A 19,266-nucleotide genomic window follows, 5' to 3' on the forward strand; every position below is an offset into this window, starting at 1 on the left:
GAGGAGGGACCAAAGACCTTCTTGGTCAAATGGATTAAAATGGAAGCTTCATACATCACTCAAGGGTGGCGTCTAGTAGGATTAATTCCAAGGTACAGTGGTCGTAAGGTCCTACATGACTTTTCCCTGCTGTTGAAGCAAGATCGGAGCAAGAATGGAGACAACACAAGGATTCAACTGCTGATGGTGCAATGGGAAGGATACTGATTGAGTTTCACCTTGAGGACAAGGTGGTTTCTAAACTAAGTAAATACAAAATGGGCATGGAATACAAAATGTCACTCAGTTGTAATCAAGTAGCACTGATATTAGGATTTCCACAGCAATATTGGTAACCAAAGAAGGGTATAATGGTCATAGAAGAGTGACAAAAATTTGCGTGCGACGGTCTCACATGTCGTATTTTGTGAGACAGATCTCTTATTTGGGTCATCCATGAAAAAATATTATTTTTTATGCTAAGAGTATTACTTTTTATTGTGAATATCGGTATAATTGATCCGTCTCACAGATAAATATTCGTAATACCGTATCACAAAAAACTTACTCTAGAAGAAAAGGTCACTACAACAAAATTATTTTCTCGACTGTTAGTTTTTTTTTTCATTGAAGACATCATTCGTTGTTTTGATATTAAATTGATATTAACGATTGTCAATTGGCCAAAGATAATTGTTCGAAAGAATATCAAATACTCCATACATGTAGCGAATACATGAAAATTATATTAGAACATAAACCAGGCTTACTTTAAAAACTCAAATTCTTATATGAACTTTAATAAGTAACTTTTGAACTTTAATATTTTATTAATTTATTAATATAATGTTATTATATATATATTTATATTGAACTTTAATATTTGAACAATAGTTCAAATAACTCGTAAATATGTTTGAGGATTTCAAATCGAACGTGAACTTTGTTTTGTATCGAACTCAAATAAAAAAAATTAAAATTTTTAGTTTGGTATTGAATATTCGAGTTCGAAAGTGAAAATTAATTTTTTATTAATATTCGATCGATTTGTTGTTATTAACGTAATCACATGATAAGTACACTGTACCGTATTCCATAAACGTACAAAATAACGTGTAATGCACACGACAAGAGAAAAAAAGAAAAAAGAAAAAGGAAAAAAAAAGACGATTCGAGACTTGGAGTTCCGGATCTAGGGTTTCTTCCGTCGTCACACTTCTCTGCCAGTACAAATTCATCACTTTTTTGCTTTGACCCTTGTTCTCAAAATCTAAGTTACAGTCCCATTGCGTCAAGAAAATTCAAGAATTCGACCAACATAATCAATCTTGATTTAAGAAACCTCTAATCTGTGACACAAACTTCTTTTTATTTCCGATTTGATTCATCCACAAAGCGATCAGTGAATCTGAACAAATTGAACCGATGAACTTCCCACTGCAACGAAAAGTGAAATCCTTTGGGTATTAGAGCCGATTTTATGGACGATTGGTTTACCGAATACTGATTTTATCTCCAAGGGCAGGACTCGGAAACGAAATTTTCAGTAATTTTTTTAACTCATTTTGATTGCGTGAAAATGTATTGTAAATTGGTGACGGTGTATGAAGGAGACAGGGTGCTGGGAGAAGTGGAGTTGCACCCTCAAAATGGGATTGTATTTGGGGAGGACTTTAGGGAAATTCGGATATCGCACTATTCACAACCCAGTGAGAGGTGCCCGCCACTCGCCGTGCTTCACACTGTATCCGCAACTGGAACATGCTTCAAATTGGAATCTTCCTTTAAGTCTCAAGAATCGCCGCTTTCTGTATTGCATGCCACTTGCCTCAGAGATAACAAGGTATTGACACTGGTGTTGCCAACCAACAGTTTCCCAATCACTTTCTTAATCTGTAGAAACCCTCAATTGATTCAGTTACCAAAAGTCTGAATTCTGTTTCCATCACAAGAAACCCTAATCCAATCAGTTGATTAACTGATTGGAGTAAATTCTGATTTATTTATCAACCAAAGGAGTCAGCTCAGGGAAGAAGATACCGATTAGTAGAAAATAAGTTTCATATTATCAATAAGAGACCTCTGATTCTGGTAAACTGACCTCACCTCAAAATCATTTCGATTTCCACTAATGAATAAAGACCTCCAAAAATTCTGACTCGAATATTGATATTTGGACTTTTTATCCGAACGATTACCGTGATTCAACGTGAAAATTTATGAACAACTTATATCTACGCTTATACAATTTTAATTTACTCAGTAGATTTTGAAAATTGAATTGATCATCCTTGATAGTTTACTATAATTCATGACGATAATTATTTTCCCAATACTGTTTTTCACCGTCTTTGAGTCAGAGCAATGTCTAAAATCCTTGTGACGGTTTCAAGTTTTAAGTTTCAATGGCCAGTTGAACTTTTGATTCTTGGACGAACACGGGAGGCTTGTTAGCAATCCTCATGTTTTCTTAAAAGCATTTGCAAATTTCTCTTCTTAATTACGGATTGCAATATTTGTTTTTTCTTTGAACTAACTTTGCAAATGAATGTGATATTATGGATTTAATATAATTTATACAGATTGTTCAGTGGTCTCTGTTCTGAAATGCTTATTTATAGCGCGTCATTAATCTTGTATCGTATTTATGCCTATGTGCTTCAGCACAAGGATGCATCTTTGTATTGCCATAAAAATCTCGTCACAATCATTTTTACCGATGCAGTAGTGCATCTGAATTTTCAATAGAAGATAACTTCTTGTTTGCATCTTGGAAGTAACTGGCACTCGCTGATATTGGATCCACATTCATTGTCTAATCACGTTTTTTGTTTTGCAGACTGCTGTAATGTCAATTGGAGGAGGGGAAATTCATTTAGTTGCCATGCATTCTAGGAAGTATGAAGGGCAGGTACCTTGTTTTTGGGGGTTCAATGTTGCTCCGGGACTTTACAGTTCTTGTCTTGTCATGCTGAATCTTAGATGTCTTGCCATTGTGTTTGATCTTGATGAAACTCTCATCGTTGCAAACACAATGCGTTCTTTTGAGGACAGAATAGAGGCATTGCAGAGAAAAATAAGCTCTGAGTCTGATCCACACCGTGTTTCTAGCATGGTTGCAGAGGTCAAACGTTATCAGGATGATAAAAATATTTTGAAGCAATATGCAGAAAGTGATCAGGTGATTGATAATGGGAAGGTTATCAAATCACAGTCTGAAGTGGTTCCAGCATTGTCGGACAATCATGAGCCTATTCTTCGTCCAATTATACGACTACCAGAAAAGAGCATCGTTCTGACTCGCATAAATCCACTGGTATTTATACCATCTGTTCCTCTAGCATTTGTCATTTAACTTTGAGTTTGTGAGTCCTCTTATCTAATACTTCTGGCTTGAATTTATTTTTGTTTTCATTGTGGTTTGCTTACATTATAATTTCCATTGATTAATATTCAGTTATATAATAACTTCTATATATAATAGTTTTCTCTCAATGACAATTTGGTTTACAATTAAATAATGCTTTCCAGAAAAATCTAATATGAGTTTATGATACCGTTCGAATCATAAATTAATAAATTGTAAATATTAAAAAAATAATTCATTTTCACATTTTCTTATACTATGAATTATCTTAGTTGTCTTTTCTTGAAATTTAAGTTTTATAAATTAATCTATTTCTAAATTTTTTTTATGGTTACGAAGTTAACTTCTCAAATTATAATAAAATGTTATGTTACTGTTAGTGTTAGTGTTGTCGATATGTCAAGAGCTCCAAAACCATGCATATTAAGATTTTAAATTGAATTTTCGTCTTGTATAGTGTCTTACTCTTTGGGCATCAAGAATATCAAATAATATAATTTCTTCCTTCCTCTCTATTATTTTGCCTGTTTGGTAAGTATTTCTGTGGTTTGATTTCCAATATATTAATGGACAATGTCATATTTGATGGATTAAATAATAATATATACATGGATTACTAGTTGATTTAATGTGCTCATTGAATCATAAACTGATAGTACTTCCCTAGGTTTCAGGGGCTCCAAAGCGACACATGTGTATATTTTAAATTGAATTATCGTCTTGTATATTTTGTTATTTGTATCTTATCCTTTTTCATGCCAAGAAATATCAACAAATATAATATTCGTTTTGGTCCCTCTATTATTTTTGTTGGTAAAAATTTCTGATGATTCTCTAATATGTTAATAGATGAATTCATATTTAATTGATTAAGTTTATAATATATGCACAAATTTACAGTCAATTGAAGTATCTTCTTTAAATCGTGAGTTCCCTCTACATAATAAAAAAATTATCAATTTGTCGATTAGTTAGTATCCCTTTTCACTAATATTGTAATACCAATACTTTTTATATATACTTATATTGTGCGACACAAGCAAATAAATAAATAAAAAATATATCTTAACGCATTTATATGGCTGTTTAGGTAGCTATATTACATGCTATAGCTCTTCCTGTGGCAACTGTTCCACATTCACCACCTTTTTGGTCATTGATGATTGTTCATTTTAAGTTGTAATCTAAGTTCTAATCCTTTCAAGATTGAGGATTTTTTGTACTCCAACAGATTCGAGACACCAGTGTTCTCGTGAGATTTAGACCTGCTTGGGAGGATCTTAGAAGCTATTTGACTGCTAGAGGTCGAAAGCGCTTTGAGGTTTTTGTTTGTACTATGGCTGAAAGAGATTACGCATTAGAAATGTGGAGGCTTCTTGACCCAGAGTCAAATTTGATAAACTCTAATGAGCTCTTGGATCGAATTGCTTGCGTCAAATCTGGTAACTTTGAGAAACTTCTTTTTTTAGCTTTTAGTTGCTACTACTGGGGATTGTCTTTGATTGCATGGATATGTCAAATAATTTTACAGGTTCTAGGAAATCACTATTTAATGTATTTCAAGATGGAAGTTGTCATCCTAAGATGGCATTGGTGATTGATGACCGTTTAAAAGTGTGGCATGAGAAAGATCAGCCTCGAGTGCATATAGTTCCTGCATTTGCTCCTTATTATGCTCCTCAAGCTGAAGTAATTTTCCTTCCACCAACACCCTTCCACCTTGAACTCTAAAATGTTTGTTGCTAAAAAGTTCAAAATTATGTTCCTCAGGCCAACAACACCGTACCTGTGCTTTGCGTTGCAAGAAATGTGGCCTGCAATGTTAGAGGTGGATTCTTCAAGTAAGTTCATATAGGAATAAATTCATAGCTCATTATTTAGTCTGTCAAGATTTGTTCATGACTGCTTCTTTAAGGATTGGGCTTAATGAAACATATTGGATGCAGAGAATTTGATGATGGTCTCTTGCAACAAATTGCTGAAGTTGCATATGAAGATGATATTAAAAATGTGGCTTTCCCACCTGATGTGAGCAACTACTTGATTTCAGAGGCAAGTAAAATTATGTTTTTGCCTAATTTATTTTGGCCAGTGATATTGTTATGCGAGGATTTTGTGTCTCTGTAATCGAGATTATGAGCTCACAGCAATCTTAATTGAAAACCATTTCCTTTTCATCCAAGAATTTCAAAATTAAGTTATTCTGTTGATTTCTTTCATTGCTAAGGATGATCCTTCAACCTCTAATGGAAACAAGGACTTGCATGTTTTTGATGGAATGGCTGGTACTGAGGTGGAAAGGAGGCTAAAGGTGTAATGTCTTGTTCTAATAAATTTCTTCTATTCTTCTAACTATATTTGTGCTGTCTTCTAAATTTATGTTGATCATCTAAAATAATCAGGAGGAAATTTCTGCTTCTTCAACTGGTCCTTCGCAGACAAAGAATTTGGATCCAAGAATTCCTCCAGCTATCCAGTACACAGTACCATCTACTTCTTTTTCAGTTCCTCCATCAACAATTCAAGGGCTGCCAGTGCCTTTTACCAATCAGCAATCATCTCCAGTGACCTCTTTGCTTAAACCACCATTAACTCAACTTGGGCAAGCAGAATCAACTTTTCACATTGCTCCTGTAACGGAAGAGGGTGAGGTACCGGAGTCTGAATTAGATCCCGATACAAGGAGGAGGCTGCTCATTTTGCAACATGGTCAAGACATGAGAGGCCACACTCCATCTGAATCTCGGTTTCCTGCCCGACCTCCCATGCCAGTTTCTGTTCCAGCAGTTCAACCACATGGTTGGTTTCCAGTTGAAGAGGAGATAAGCCCGGGACACCTCAACCAAGTGGCGCCAAATAAGGAGTTTCCTTTGAATGCAGAGTCTCTTCCTATTGACCACCACCGGGTTCATCATCCGCCATTTCTACACAAAGTGGAGCCTTCTATTCCACCTGGTAGAGCTCTTGAAAACCAAAGGTTGTCCAAGGAGGTAATTAATCAGTATCAAATGAAAAATAAGATGAAATTGATATGACTTTAATGTGAGTTTCCTGATATATAACAAAGGGTTATATACAGGTGCTTCCCAGGGAAGACCTGTTAAGGTTAAACCAACAGCTGCCTGGTTTTCATTCCTTTTCTGGTAATTGCTAATTTCCTCATTTTCCATATCACCGTAGATGTGGTTGCGCTAATGTGCTGGAATCTCCAGACTTTTTACGTTTTTTCAAGAAATTTATATAGTTTGCTAGACTTGGGCAAAAGCTCAAATGGCTTAGAAAGAGGAACTTAATCTTTTCATGATATATTTTTATGTGTGATGATGAATCTATTTCATGTAATTGCCTTGGATAGCTTGTATTTGAGTTGAATTTTAATATCCATGCTTTTTTCCCCTTTTGGCTCTGCATGCACATTTCTCCATTCTCTTTAAAGTAGCAATTATAGGAAGAAAGGTTGAAAAGAAAAAATATCACCAGCTACATCTGGCTAGAAAATTATCCATTTTTACTGCTTTACCATGTGGAAAGCTTTTGCGTACTCGGAAACATCTCGTGCATCCATAGGCTTTCTCAAGCGGGTGAATATTTATTTCTTTCAGTAGGATTTCCAAAATGATTTTGTTTTTAGATGTCTCCCCTTCACATGTAGGCTGAAACAGGATACCGATGGTGTGCAATTTAATATCTTCTTCATTTGCACTTTCGTGAGACATTTGGCGATGGATGCTAAAAAATGAGTACCTAAACCTACTGTTGAAATGTCAAAAAGGATTCCATATGAATATTTTGAGCTTAGAACGCTCTGCGATACCATGCAAAAAACATTATATGGGAATGTGGACTTTCATTTCTTAAAGTTGCAGGAGTGCTGAAAAATATATACTATCGATATGGAAGCATCTATCAATAATTAAACTGTTGCAATTATCCTGCCTAGAATCTTGCTGATAAAATTGTTAAGGTCATATTTTAAAAAAATTCTCCGATTTACAACAGAAAATTACCGAGATTATTAATGCTATATTTATTCAACGTGAGCTAATAAAATCATATTGTGTAATGTGTAAGCTTCATGTGTCATTAAAGATCCCCGTACTTATTCCCCTTAATAAGGAGAAAGCGGGGAGAGGAAATATTTGGGTGATTTTGATGTCACTTGAAGTTTTTCCGGTTTAGAAGATCTGCTTGAAGCATGTTATTAATGCCTACGAATGTCTTCTATGTCAGTCAAATATTTATGTTGATTAAATTTGTTGAACTGCTTATCTTATCTATTATCTTATCTTTAATTAGTTGAATAGAAACTTATCATTTTATCTTTACTTATCTTTCTTTATTATATCTTTATATTTTAATTCCTAGGATTAGGTTATCTTATCGCTTTATTTATTTATTTAATCCCTGTAACCTAAACATTTGAGGAATAAGAAAGTACGGTGTTTTTCACCGATTCTCTATCTCTCTATGTTTCAGTTTCATGGTATCAGAGCCACAGGGATATACATGACCAAACAAGATATGGCAATGCCTAAAATATCCCTGCCTCCCTAGTCCAACCCCTCGGCAATTGATTTCCTGTCGGTACCAATCACTTGTCATCGATTGAATGGCAAGAATTATTTACAGTGGTCACAATCTGTCACAATCTGTCAGGCTCATTATCTATGGCCGTGGGAAAGACGGCTTCTTTTCCGGCGACGCGCTATGTCTAGCTTTTGAGGATCCGTAATTTCGGACCTGCAATTCAGAGAATTGCATGGTTATGTCCTGGTTAATAAATTCCATGAGAATCGAGATAGGAGAAAATTTCCTCCTCTATCGAAGTGCCAATGATATTTGGGAAGCTGCAAGAGATACATATTCCAGCAAAGATAACACCTCCGAATTGCTTGCAATCGAATGCCGTTGTCCGCCATGGAGAGTCTTCGGTCCCTGATTTCTTTAACACACTTACCCATCTGTGGCAGCAATTAGATCTCTTCGAAGTATATGAGTGGGAGTGTCCAGCAGATGGTGACCGATTTCATGGTATTGTAGAGCAGCGACGGATATTCAGATTCTTGTCAGGCCTCAACCCATCACTCAACAACGTACGAGGGAGAACTCTGCGCACTAAACCTTTACCGAGCCTTCGAGGTGTTTTTTCTGTTGTTCATCATGAAGATAGCCGTCGGAAGATTATGTTGACAACGGCAGATCTTCCTTTCTCTGTTGACACATCCGCCTTGGCTGCCCAACATCGCTTCCCTTCACCAAGCGATGACTCTACTGGTATGCGTATGATTCATAACTTACCCAGCACTGGCAAATTCAAGCAAAGCCGGCCAAGGTTTCCCAAATGTCGCAAATCTACACATACACTGGAGGATACATGCTGGAAAAATCATGGGAAACCTGCCGATTGAAAACCAGCGAGAGAGTGACGTGCAAACATAGCTGTTGTTGATCCTCCAACTTCAGAGCAGCAGCCCTTCAAGAAGGAGCAACTTGATGCTCTCGAGAAGTTGTTTGGACAGCCTCCTGTCACACCCACTCCGTTTCTCAGTAGCACCGGTAATGTGGCTCATTCAGGTATTGGATAATCGAATCGAGCGCATCCGACCATATGACTGGGTGCCTCAACTACTTTCATAATTTTCGGCAGTGCAACGCCCCTAACACAGTACGAATAGCCAATGGTTCTCTATCCATCGTGACTGGTTGTGGCTCCATTCAATTAACTAAAGGATATCTGTCTTCATTCAGTCTTGTTTGTGCCCGGCCTTGCTTGTAATCTACTGTCTATTAGTAAACTGAATCATGAACTTGGCTGCTTGACTAAGTTTTTGGGTTCCAGGATGTGGCATCGGAGAAAACGATTGGCGGTGATGCACTTTCTGCGGGATTGTACATTCTCAAGACCGATGCTGCCTTGGACAAACTTTCTGCCCCACAATCAGCACCTCACTCTGTTTCTGCTTTAAGCTCTAATAAGATCAAGGATATTTTATTATGGCACTACCGTTTAGGTCATCCAAATCCATTGTATCTTCAGAAATTGTTTCTGGACTTATTTCGTAATAAAATTTCCATTCCGTTTAATTGTGATGTATGTCAGTTTTCAAAACATACTTGTACAACTTTTAGACCCAATTGTTATAAACCATCTTCGGCATTCTCCCTTATCCATAATGATATTTGAGGACCATCAAATTATCAAATACCCCCAATCTTGCGGGACTCGCTGGTTTATCTTATTTATTGATGACCACACACGTCTATCTTGGGTCTTCCTCATGAAAAATAAATTAGAAAGTACTCAGATCTAATCATTTCCATTCAATGATCAAAACCCAGTTTTCTTCTCATATTTGTGTGCTACGCACTGATAGGGCCCGTGATTATTTCAACTTTGTGTTGGGGAGTTATCTGCAATCACATGTGATTATTCACCAAAGCTCATGTGTGGATACCCCACAACAGAACGAAGTCTCTGAGCGCAAAAATCGCCATCTTCTTGAGGTTGCTCGTGCATTACTCTTTACCTCAAATATTCCTCGTTACCATTGGGGTGATGCAATACTATCTGCCACTTACCTGATAAATAGAATGCCCTCAAGGATATTGCAATTTAAAACTCCCATCCAGTCCCTCCTAAAAACTTATCCTCCTCATTTAATTCATGATATTCCTCTTAAGGTGTTTGGTTGTTCGTCCTTTGTCCACATACATTCACATCACCGTAATAAACTTGAACCACGTGTTGTCAAGTCACAAGTGTATCTTTTTCGGCTATTCTCCACACCAGAAAGGGTACAATTGTTATTCACCCATCACAAAACAATACTACACTTCTATGGATGTCACATTCTTTGAAAGTCAGCCATTCTACCGAGGCTCTTCCAGTCAGGGAGAGTCAACCATCAATGAACCGAACAGTCGGGAATCCACAATCTCATCCATTCCCACAATCCCGTCCATGCCTTATATAGAGCCTCTTACATCTACTACTACGCCACTAGACTCACCTCCGGTTCGTGGAAAACTTAACCTCCATGAGCCAATTTATACATATTCTCGTAGAAACCATCATCGTCAAGAGACTATACAAATGCTCGCACAAATTCAGGCTGCTGATGACATCTTCCCAAGGATAAATCCAGGTACACATTCACAAGAATTAACCATTGATACTCATGTGATTAACTACCGTGAGCTTGTTGATAAGTGATAACCTTGATGAAAGACCTATTGCACTACGAAAAGAAACTCGATCATGCACACAACACCCTATAGGCAACTTCGTCTCATTTAAACGGTTTTCACCTACGTGTTGTGCCTTTCTTTCCAATCTAGATAATGTCCAGATTCCCTCCACTGTAGAAGATGCCTTAAATGATCCAAAATGGAAAATTGCTGTCTTTGATGAAATAAAGGCATTGGAAAAGAACCACACATGGGACATCACCTGATCTTCCATCTTGTAAGAAACCGGTCAGGTGGAAGTGGATTTTCACAGTCAAACATAAGTCTGACGAGAGTATAGACTATAGAACAACTAAAAGCAAGACTTGTAGCCAAGGGGTACACTAAGTCATACGGCATTGACTACCAAAAAACCTTTGCTCATGTTGCTAGACTCAACATTGTTCGAGTTCTCCTATCAGTCGGTGTTAACCTCGACTGGCCATTGTACCAACTGGATGTCAAAAATGCATTTCTTAATGGTGATCTTGTGGAAGAAGTCTTCATAAAAATCCTGGCTTTGAATCTCAAATACTAGTAAACAAGGTGTGTAGGTTGCGGAAGTCCCTGTATGGGCTTAAACAATTTTCTAGAGCTTAGTTTTATCGATTCATGAAAGTGTTAAAGAACGATGGCTACTCTCAATGTCAGACCGACCATACCTTATTTGTGAAACACTTTTGGGAAGGTAAAAGTGCAATTCTTATTGTTTATGTGGATGACACTGTACTAACAGGGAATCATAAAGAAGAAATCGATCATGTGAAACTCCTCCGTAGGGAATTTGAGATGAAAGACCTCGGACATCTAAAATATTTTCTGGGAATGGAAGTAGCAAGATCTTTTAGTGGCATATTTTCTCAACATAAATATGTTACCGATCTTCTGAAAGACTGAAAGAAACAGAAATGTTAGGGTGTAAACCTACAGACATTCCGATGGATCTGAATATCAAAATTGGTGAAAAAGAGGACTATCTCTTAGTAGACAAGGGAAAATATCAAAGCCTAGTGGGAAAATTAATATATCTGGCACATACACGACCAGATATTGGATTTGTGGTAAGTATTATCAGTTAATTCATGAACAACGCGACCAAGGAACAGATGGCTGCTGCACATCGAGTGTTGAGGTACCTCAAAGGATCTACTGGTAAAGGCATCCTATTTAAGAAGACTGCATACTGAAGAATTAGGGTATACAATGATGTTGATTGGGCTGGATCCCCACAGACCGATGTTCGACATTAGGGTATTGTACATTTGTATTGGGAAACCTAGTGACGTGGAGAAGTAAGAAGCAACCTGTTGTTGCCCATAGTAGTGCTGAAGCTGAATTTCGGGCATTGGCCCATGGGATATGTGAGGGGATGTGGCTCAGAAGATTGCTAATATAGTTAAAAGTGGAAGAAAATTCCCCAGTTGAAGTGTTGTGTGACAATCAAGCAGCCATAAGCATATCAAAGAATCCGGTACACCACGATCAGACGAAACATGTTGAGGTAGAACGTCACTTCATTAGCGAGAAGATTGAAGATGAGGTTATTACTGTTACCTACGTTCCTTCTCAACTTCAGCTGGCTGACATACAGATAAAGGCTATGTTCCGCCCAACATTGCTGAATTGTGTTCCAAGCTGGGAACGATAAATCTATATGACTCACCTTGAGGGGGAGTATTGAACTGCTTATCTTATCTATTATCTTATCTTTAATTAGTTGAATAGGAACTTATCATCTTATTTTTACTTATTTATCTTTATTATATCTTTGTATTTTAATTCCTAAGATTATGTTATCTTATCGCTTTATTTTTTTATTTAATCCTTGTAATCTAAACATTTGAGCAATAAGAAAATAAGGTGCTTTTCACCGATTTTCTATCTCTCTCTGTTTCAATTTCTAAATTTACTATATTTTTGTTAGCATCTGATGGGATGCTTCAAACTTAGTACCATGCCAACTATGTTTAGAAGTAGTTATGCTGAGATGCATGTTTTTTACAAGATGAGGGTGGTCCTCGAAGGCCTCAACCATCTTTGGTAAACAAGGATCTAGATCTTGAAGCAGGACAGATTGACCCCTACCCTGAAACGTCTACTGGAGCTTTGCAGGACATTGCATTGAAGTGTGGAACAAAGGTATGATGATATCTAGTTGATTCGTTTTGTGTTGGTTACTGCAGTTTAGTTGTCTAACTTTGTGATTGGCGTGTCTCACATTCCTGTAGGTCGAGTTCAATCAAGCTCTATCACCGATCTTAGAACTGCAATTCGCTGTGGAGGTGGGTTTCCCTCTGGCATTTGCAGTTAGTGTTCACCTTATGTAAACAGAAGGAATAATCGAGTAATAACAATTAAGATTGACATTTATGTTATTTTCTTGTTTCTACCACTCTTTCTTGCAAATTGATCTTATATTATGTCACCGACACCTGGTGCTGATTACTTATTTTGGAAATCTTTGGGTGATCCATGAGATGTATGTTATGTGGTTTTCTGCAGGTTTTGTTTGCAGGGCAGAAAATTGGTGAAGGAATTGGCAGAACAAGACGGGAAGCACAACGTCAGGCTACTGAAGTATCTCTTATGAACTTGGCTGGTAATGAATCAATGCAGGCCTCTTTATAATTGACATGAAATGGTTGCTGCATATTACATTTTTATTTGTATATCCAGTTAGCCAGAATTCTTTTTTACTTGGAAGATTTCATTTACTTTGCGTAATTTCTTGAACCTTGCGAGAAAAACATTACGAGGTCGGATGCTCAAAAGAAAGTTCCTGCCCAAGTGCCCAACCTTTTTCTATTAGGTCTCCAAGCTCAATAGTGAAGGAAACCTCTTGAGATTAGTTTGAGGATATGATATTTCACTTGAGGGTTATGCACTTGATTTTTTTTTCTTCGGAATAGTCTTATAACTCTTTGAACTTTTTTAAAAGCAATTCGATCTTTGTTGAATGAAAGACAACGACGTAAATAGGGCGGACTATACCAAAAACTCACAATGACTAAGAAACAAATCAAACAGAACTACAAGGTGCATGAGGTCGATACCACCAAATATTTCTAAACAATCCTAGAAGAAGTATGTAAGTATGGACACCCCATCCAAAAGAGCCTGCAGAAACCTCTAATGTGGCCAGAAAGCCTATTCTCTAAAAGTAACTAAACCTGTCTTTCTTCTAGGTCACATTTGCTAAGGCATCAACGACATTTCCTTCCTAATAATTTGAGAGATGAACATGCTAGGAGAATGGATAAAATTCTAGTTAACAAATGTGATTTAAATTCCAAGCCAAATGATCTGATTCTATGATGTGCAATCAAATCAGTGGGTCTGATTCAAGATAAAGAGGGAATTAATGATATTGTTGGAAAAGTTTAATCTGTCTTAATGGCCATTACTTCAGTCTTGATTTTGATAGACTTGTGTAATCCTGAAATGCGCAGATGGTGCTCTCTTTGTGCTCATATGATACCACCAACAGAAGATCTGTATTAAGTTTAAAGTAACCAAATTTTGGTTTGATCCATTCAATCACATTCACACGAGTAATTCTTTCCATATTGAGCAAGATACACCAATCTGACGGTTTGATAATCCTGTCCGATTTGCATATTTATTCAGCCCCACATCAACACAAAGATAGCTATGAGATGAGATTGCTCGAATAATCCTAGAAATAAAGCACTTAACATCGCGGTGCTTGGAGTTGTTGCGGGCTACCCAGATCAACCATAAAATAAAAAAGAGAAGGCCCTACTTGATGTGCCGCGCTATCATTGTCCAAGCTTCTAATCCTTCAGCCTGTCAAAGTGAGAAACACCAAAGAAACGGGCGAAATGTGTGCATCATACCTTCATAGCAATATCTAGAGCATAAGAGATTATCTACTGTTTCCTCGTGGTTACAACATCTCAATTTAGGCACAAACTGAATTCCCTGATCTTTACTGATGTCATCAACTGGAATACTCCAGGCTAGGTACCTCCAACAGAAGAAGGAAACGATTTGAAAGTAAGTCCAACAAGGGGTTTAGATAGCATTTACCTCTTTCGAAGAGCGAATAAGCTACCATGCAAATCTGGTCGATAAGGCCCCATTAGAACTATTTTCATATAAGTTTATTAGGCAAAAATTCCAGAATTGGGACCTGTAACAATAATGTTAGGGGGAACAACCTGGAGGAGTTTCTCCACATGCCATCAACTATTGACCCAAAAGAAAATAACCCTAACACCCCTAGGACCAGTGACTGAGCACAAACTGGAGAGGAGTCCTGACATTAGCCAAGTATCATCTTAGAAGCTGATAATAGCGGCCCAGAACCCCAGCTTATCCGTGCTTCAGCTATAGCCTGTATCTGAAGAAGCCGATGCCAAGTAGGAGAGATACCCTCTCTGCTAGGAGCGCCCATTGGGGAGCACAAATGTCAATACTTATTCCACATAAAGTTAGCCCATAATGAGTTTATGTGCTGAATTACACCCAAAATTTAATTGAGAAAAGCCTTCGCCAACTCTTTGAGGCGCCGAATCCCAACTCCATTTGATTTTTAATGGAGAAAACCCTTCACTGCTTCTTGTATAGAATGTTTTTTTTCCACGTTCAGAGGCTAGATGAACATCTATTGGGAAGGAACAAATGTAATTTCCATAGGCACGTGCTGCATTTCTATTGTTCCACTAAAGGACTCATGCTATACTCAAATCTTTTTGTATAAAATGTTCAAGTTTTTCCTTCGTCTTTAAGTTTTTCCTTCTAGCAGCAATCTTCAATTAACTACATATATTTTTCATATTAATCGTCTTTCTTTGAATTTGTTGTTATTGCCTTTTATTGGTAAACATTAATTAAACTTAGCAGTATTCTATTGTGTGATGATATACTTTTCATGCCTTGAAAGGAAGATGAGCACAATGGAAAAGAGTATATTATTTCTATATGCGCAGTTTCAGTACAGAAATCAATGTTATGGAAACCTGCTAATTAGCACCGGGGATAAGGCAGTTTTTATTGTGAACTTTGGACTTTTTTGGTTCTCAGCATAACAAAATGTGTTAACTGCGTGGCATATATTGGTGCTAATGTTCATTGGGGAATCGCAACTTGATGCTAGAGAGAGGAAATAGTTGTGCTTATACTTGCCATTTTCAGATTTTGGGTTAAAATTAAGTTCAAGATTGCTGAACTACCTTTGGTTCCTGGATATCGCTCTATTTGTTTAACACATTGAGGTTATGATGAGGTCTGATATATCTTGAAGATGTGATTCTTTGGGTAGCGTGACTGATTTAAATGATATTTAAATATGATGCCATTGTAGAATGAAATTTTTTGGTGATCTAGTTTATATAATGAGGTCTGCTGACTGCTGTCTATTTAAATATGATGCCATTGTAGCATTATTTTTTCCTCATGCCATAATTCCTATGCACTGGTGCATATATAACTGTTGGATTTCTTGAAATCCTAGCCTAGAAACTTTGGCATGATTTTTTTGCAGATAAATATTTATCAAATCTTGAACCTGAGTTCAGCTACACGACTGGGAATGAGGGTAGGTTTGCCAATCCTAATACAGTGGTTCTTTTGTGATGTTAATTCGTTTTTATATCAGTCACACCATGAGGAGTTGGTACCTTTTTCAACATACAGTGTCACCAAGGATTCATGATGCAAGAGTTGAGAACTCCAAGAAGTCAATGGGTTCAATAGCTGCACTTAACGAATTAGTGAGTATCATAAACTTAAATTGGTTTGTGTCTACTGCTGTAAACGTTGATGGTAGAAGTGAGGTTTTTGTTCCCTTGCGTTCCATTGATGGTTTCTAATTTCTAGTGCATGAAGGAAGGACTTGGTGTAGCGTTTCAAACCCAACCTCAATTTTCAGCTAACCCTAGCCTAAAAAACGAGGTGTATGCTCAGGTAGGAACATTCACAGTTTATTGTATATAATCACAATTCTTCAAAATTAAGATGTGGACTGCGTGCTGGGACAAATACCCACTCTTGCACATGAAGATTCAGATTCTATTCTGAATTTTATCTGGCAACTTCCGTCAATCAGTTTGTTGGTGATTTCAGTTTTTGAGAGTCCTGTTATTGTCTCAATTCCATCTCTCTTAAGATTTAAATGCTTCAGAATTCAGATGTGTATTAGAGATTCCCTAGGCTTCATGATTCTGATGTTTCTCAACCTCATGTTTTTTGATTTGTCGTGGACTGGACATCACAATATGAGAACGTTCTTATTATGGAAACTATTGTTTCTTCTTTGTTGTTCTCAAATCTTCTTTGGTATTTAATTTTCTTCATTCTCTGGTACTTCAGGTTGAAATCAATGGACAGTTGATGGGAAAGGGAATTGGTCGAACATGGGATGAAGCTAAATCACATGTACCGCTTATCAGTTTAAAATTGTGTTTCTTTTCTTTCCAATTATTTGTATTGAACTTACTCATCTTCTTCAAAATATGAGTTGTGAGTTTTGAAAATCATTTACGACAGGCTGCTGAAAGGGCTCTTGGGGCCTTGAATTCCATGGTTGGCCAATTTCCTCACAGACACCATGGTTCTCCAGCGTGAGTGATTGTACTTTTTTGTTTTTCTTTCTTTCAGTTTGTCTTCTTAATCTGACTATGCATGTCAAAAAAAATAAAATTGGTGTTATGCCTGGAGCAATTCTTCTATTGAAAGTAAATTTTGGAGGAAGCAAATCTAACCTTGAGTAGAACTACCACAATTCTCTCTCCTCGTAACACTGTAAAATAGTTATAATTGAAATCCTTGCTGTTTTTGTCCATTTCTACAAACCTTCATCCCATTAGTGAGATTAAAATATTAGATCACTGCTCAACCATCACAATTTGATCTTGTTAGTTCATGGTGCACTTGCATCTTCAATTACATATATATGAGACCCATTTTATAATGGGGTAATGAAATGAATTAATAGAAGAAAAATTTGAAGATTTGGACATAAATGTTTCTAAAATTGCAATATCTATTTACGCCAATCTTTCATGTCTTGTACTCTTATCGTATGTTGTTCGAAGTTCATGGAATGCATTTGCAAAAAAATATAGACGATGCTACATGTAAGTGAAATCAACAACAAAAACAGCTTCATTGATGGCTAGGATTGTTGATTTGGTGTTTTTATGTTGTCATGGAGTCAATTGGGTCTTGATTCGTGAGATAAGCCGCACTTAGGAGTAGAGGATATGTAAATAAAAGAGTGTACCGCCACACCCAAATGAAGGAATAAGAAAATCTAGGTGGTGGATTGGTTTGCCAGTTCTGCAACATTGATCTAGCACTATCATCCACCAAAGTACTACTGTTTTGCTAGACTTGCAATCGTGAGTTTTGGTTGAGCATGCATGGGCCATTCAGAGTCCTCTTCTGGCAATGTTAATAACCAGAGATCTAGTATTACAAGATTTATTACTCAAATCTTAAATGGTTTTCGATGCTGGATTTTGTAAACCATGTTTTAATTGGCTTTGTAAAATGTACATGGTTCATTTTTGCCCAACATATTTCGTGGCTTGCTTCTTTTAACTTGTATGTAGGCTACAATTAGTACCATGTTCTTGAATCTTTGATCTTCAGATCTTTGCAGGGCTTGTCAAGCAAAAGGTTAAAATCAGATTTCTCTAGAGTTGTCCAACACACACCATTGTCTACCCGATACCCTAAGAATGCATCTCCTATACCATGAATCTTTTGTATGTGTTATCCTACCTGGTTTTATCATACAAGAATTGTAGATTTGTTGTAAAAACATGTAGTTGATGCAGCTGAGCTGCTGAAGTTGTTCCAGTTATTCACTGTGGTCTGCTCTTGTAATTTCCTGGAACAAATGAGGGCCTCGTTTTTCAGTACTGACCCAACACTAATCTGTTGGAAGCTGGAGCAGTTGCTCATCCCTTAGGTTGAAACTCAGAAGTCTGTGTACATCTATTGGATCATTGTGACCGATGCATCTACATCTTGGCCTAGAAATGTTAATACTGTTCAGGTAAAGAAGAAAGAACAAGACCTTCAGTTCCATCTTGGGGACATTATTCACAATGACACAAATTTATGGAGTTTTGGAGGTTGAACTTGTATTCGAGGTGTTTTTTGATCTGCTAGCTAACGTCACCTGGCTTCCCCCCCTATGGAGCATGTCAATTTTTATTATCACTTGTTCTTCTTGGCTTATTTGTACCAGGCCAAGCGATAAGGCATGTTTTTTGGAATATGTGTAAATATTTGGAACTAACAGAGGCACGGCCAGACGATTCCCCTCCTCAAATTTCTGTTAATAGGATTGAAAATCTCTGTTACTTTAGATTATGAGGAACCATTCTTTTTAACTTCTGGTACTGATTTTTTAGAGTAACTTGTAAGCAGCACAGTTTTTTTCTTTTTGGCTTATTTCCTTCCTGTCAAGAGCAAGGTCATTTTATCCTCATTGCTAGCTCACTAAACATAAATCCAACAATTACTAAGCCATTTGGTATAATATTAGATAAATTATAATTATTAAAATATTTGACTACACGATGATGAATAAATAATTACATTTTTAATATAGGATAAGATCGTAAGATTATATTTTTATCATTTTAATAATTAATTAATAAATAATCAAACATTCTTGGATGAGATTGGATAAATAATCATCAATTGAGATTATGAAT

At 36.8% G+C, this 19,266-nt stretch overlaps 1 protein-coding gene across 3 annotated transcripts; it reads left to right on the plus strand.

The window, feature by feature from the left end:
* The first annotated feature begins 1,111 nt into the window (after positions 1-1,111).
* LOC140804750 (RNA polymerase II C-terminal domain phosphatase-like 1) lies at positions 1,112-18,975 on the plus strand. 3 transcript variants are annotated; one of them, XM_073160862.1, is made up of 18 exons: positions 1,112-1,822; positions 2,819-3,295; positions 4,578-4,788; positions 4,878-5,035; positions 5,117-5,187; positions 5,293-5,398; positions 5,574-5,657; positions 5,749-6,336; positions 6,426-6,489; positions 12,579-12,712; positions 12,802-12,855; positions 13,076-13,172; positions 16,080-16,133; positions 16,232-16,308; positions 16,424-16,501; positions 16,907-16,972; positions 17,084-17,157; positions 18,191-18,975. In XM_073160862.1, exons 1-18 carry the CDS (start codon positions 1,559-1,561, stop codon positions 18,297-18,299), a joined length of 2,766 nt encoding a protein of 921 aa, XP_073016963.1. In that variant the 5' UTR covers positions 1,112-1,558; the 3' UTR covers positions 18,300-18,975. The 3 variants fall into 3 exon arrangements, 2 of the variants coding, with proteins under 2 accessions (XP_073016963.1, XP_073016962.1); XM_073160861.1 differs by having other exon boundaries at positions 1,113-1,822; positions 16,415-16,501; positions 18,191-18,974; XR_012112197.1 differs by lacking the exons at positions 17,084-17,157; positions 18,191-18,975 and having other exon boundaries at positions 1,113-1,822; positions 16,415-16,625; positions 16,907-16,971.
* The last annotated feature ends 291 nt before the right edge of the window (positions 18,976-19,266 follow it).

The sequence above is a fragment of the Primulina eburnea genome, chromosome 11 (genome assembly GCF_022965805.1).
Source record: "Primulina eburnea isolate SZY01 chromosome 11, ASM2296580v1, whole genome shotgun sequence".
Taxonomy (NCBI): domain Eukaryota; kingdom Viridiplantae; phylum Streptophyta; class Magnoliopsida; order Lamiales; family Gesneriaceae; genus Primulina; species Primulina eburnea.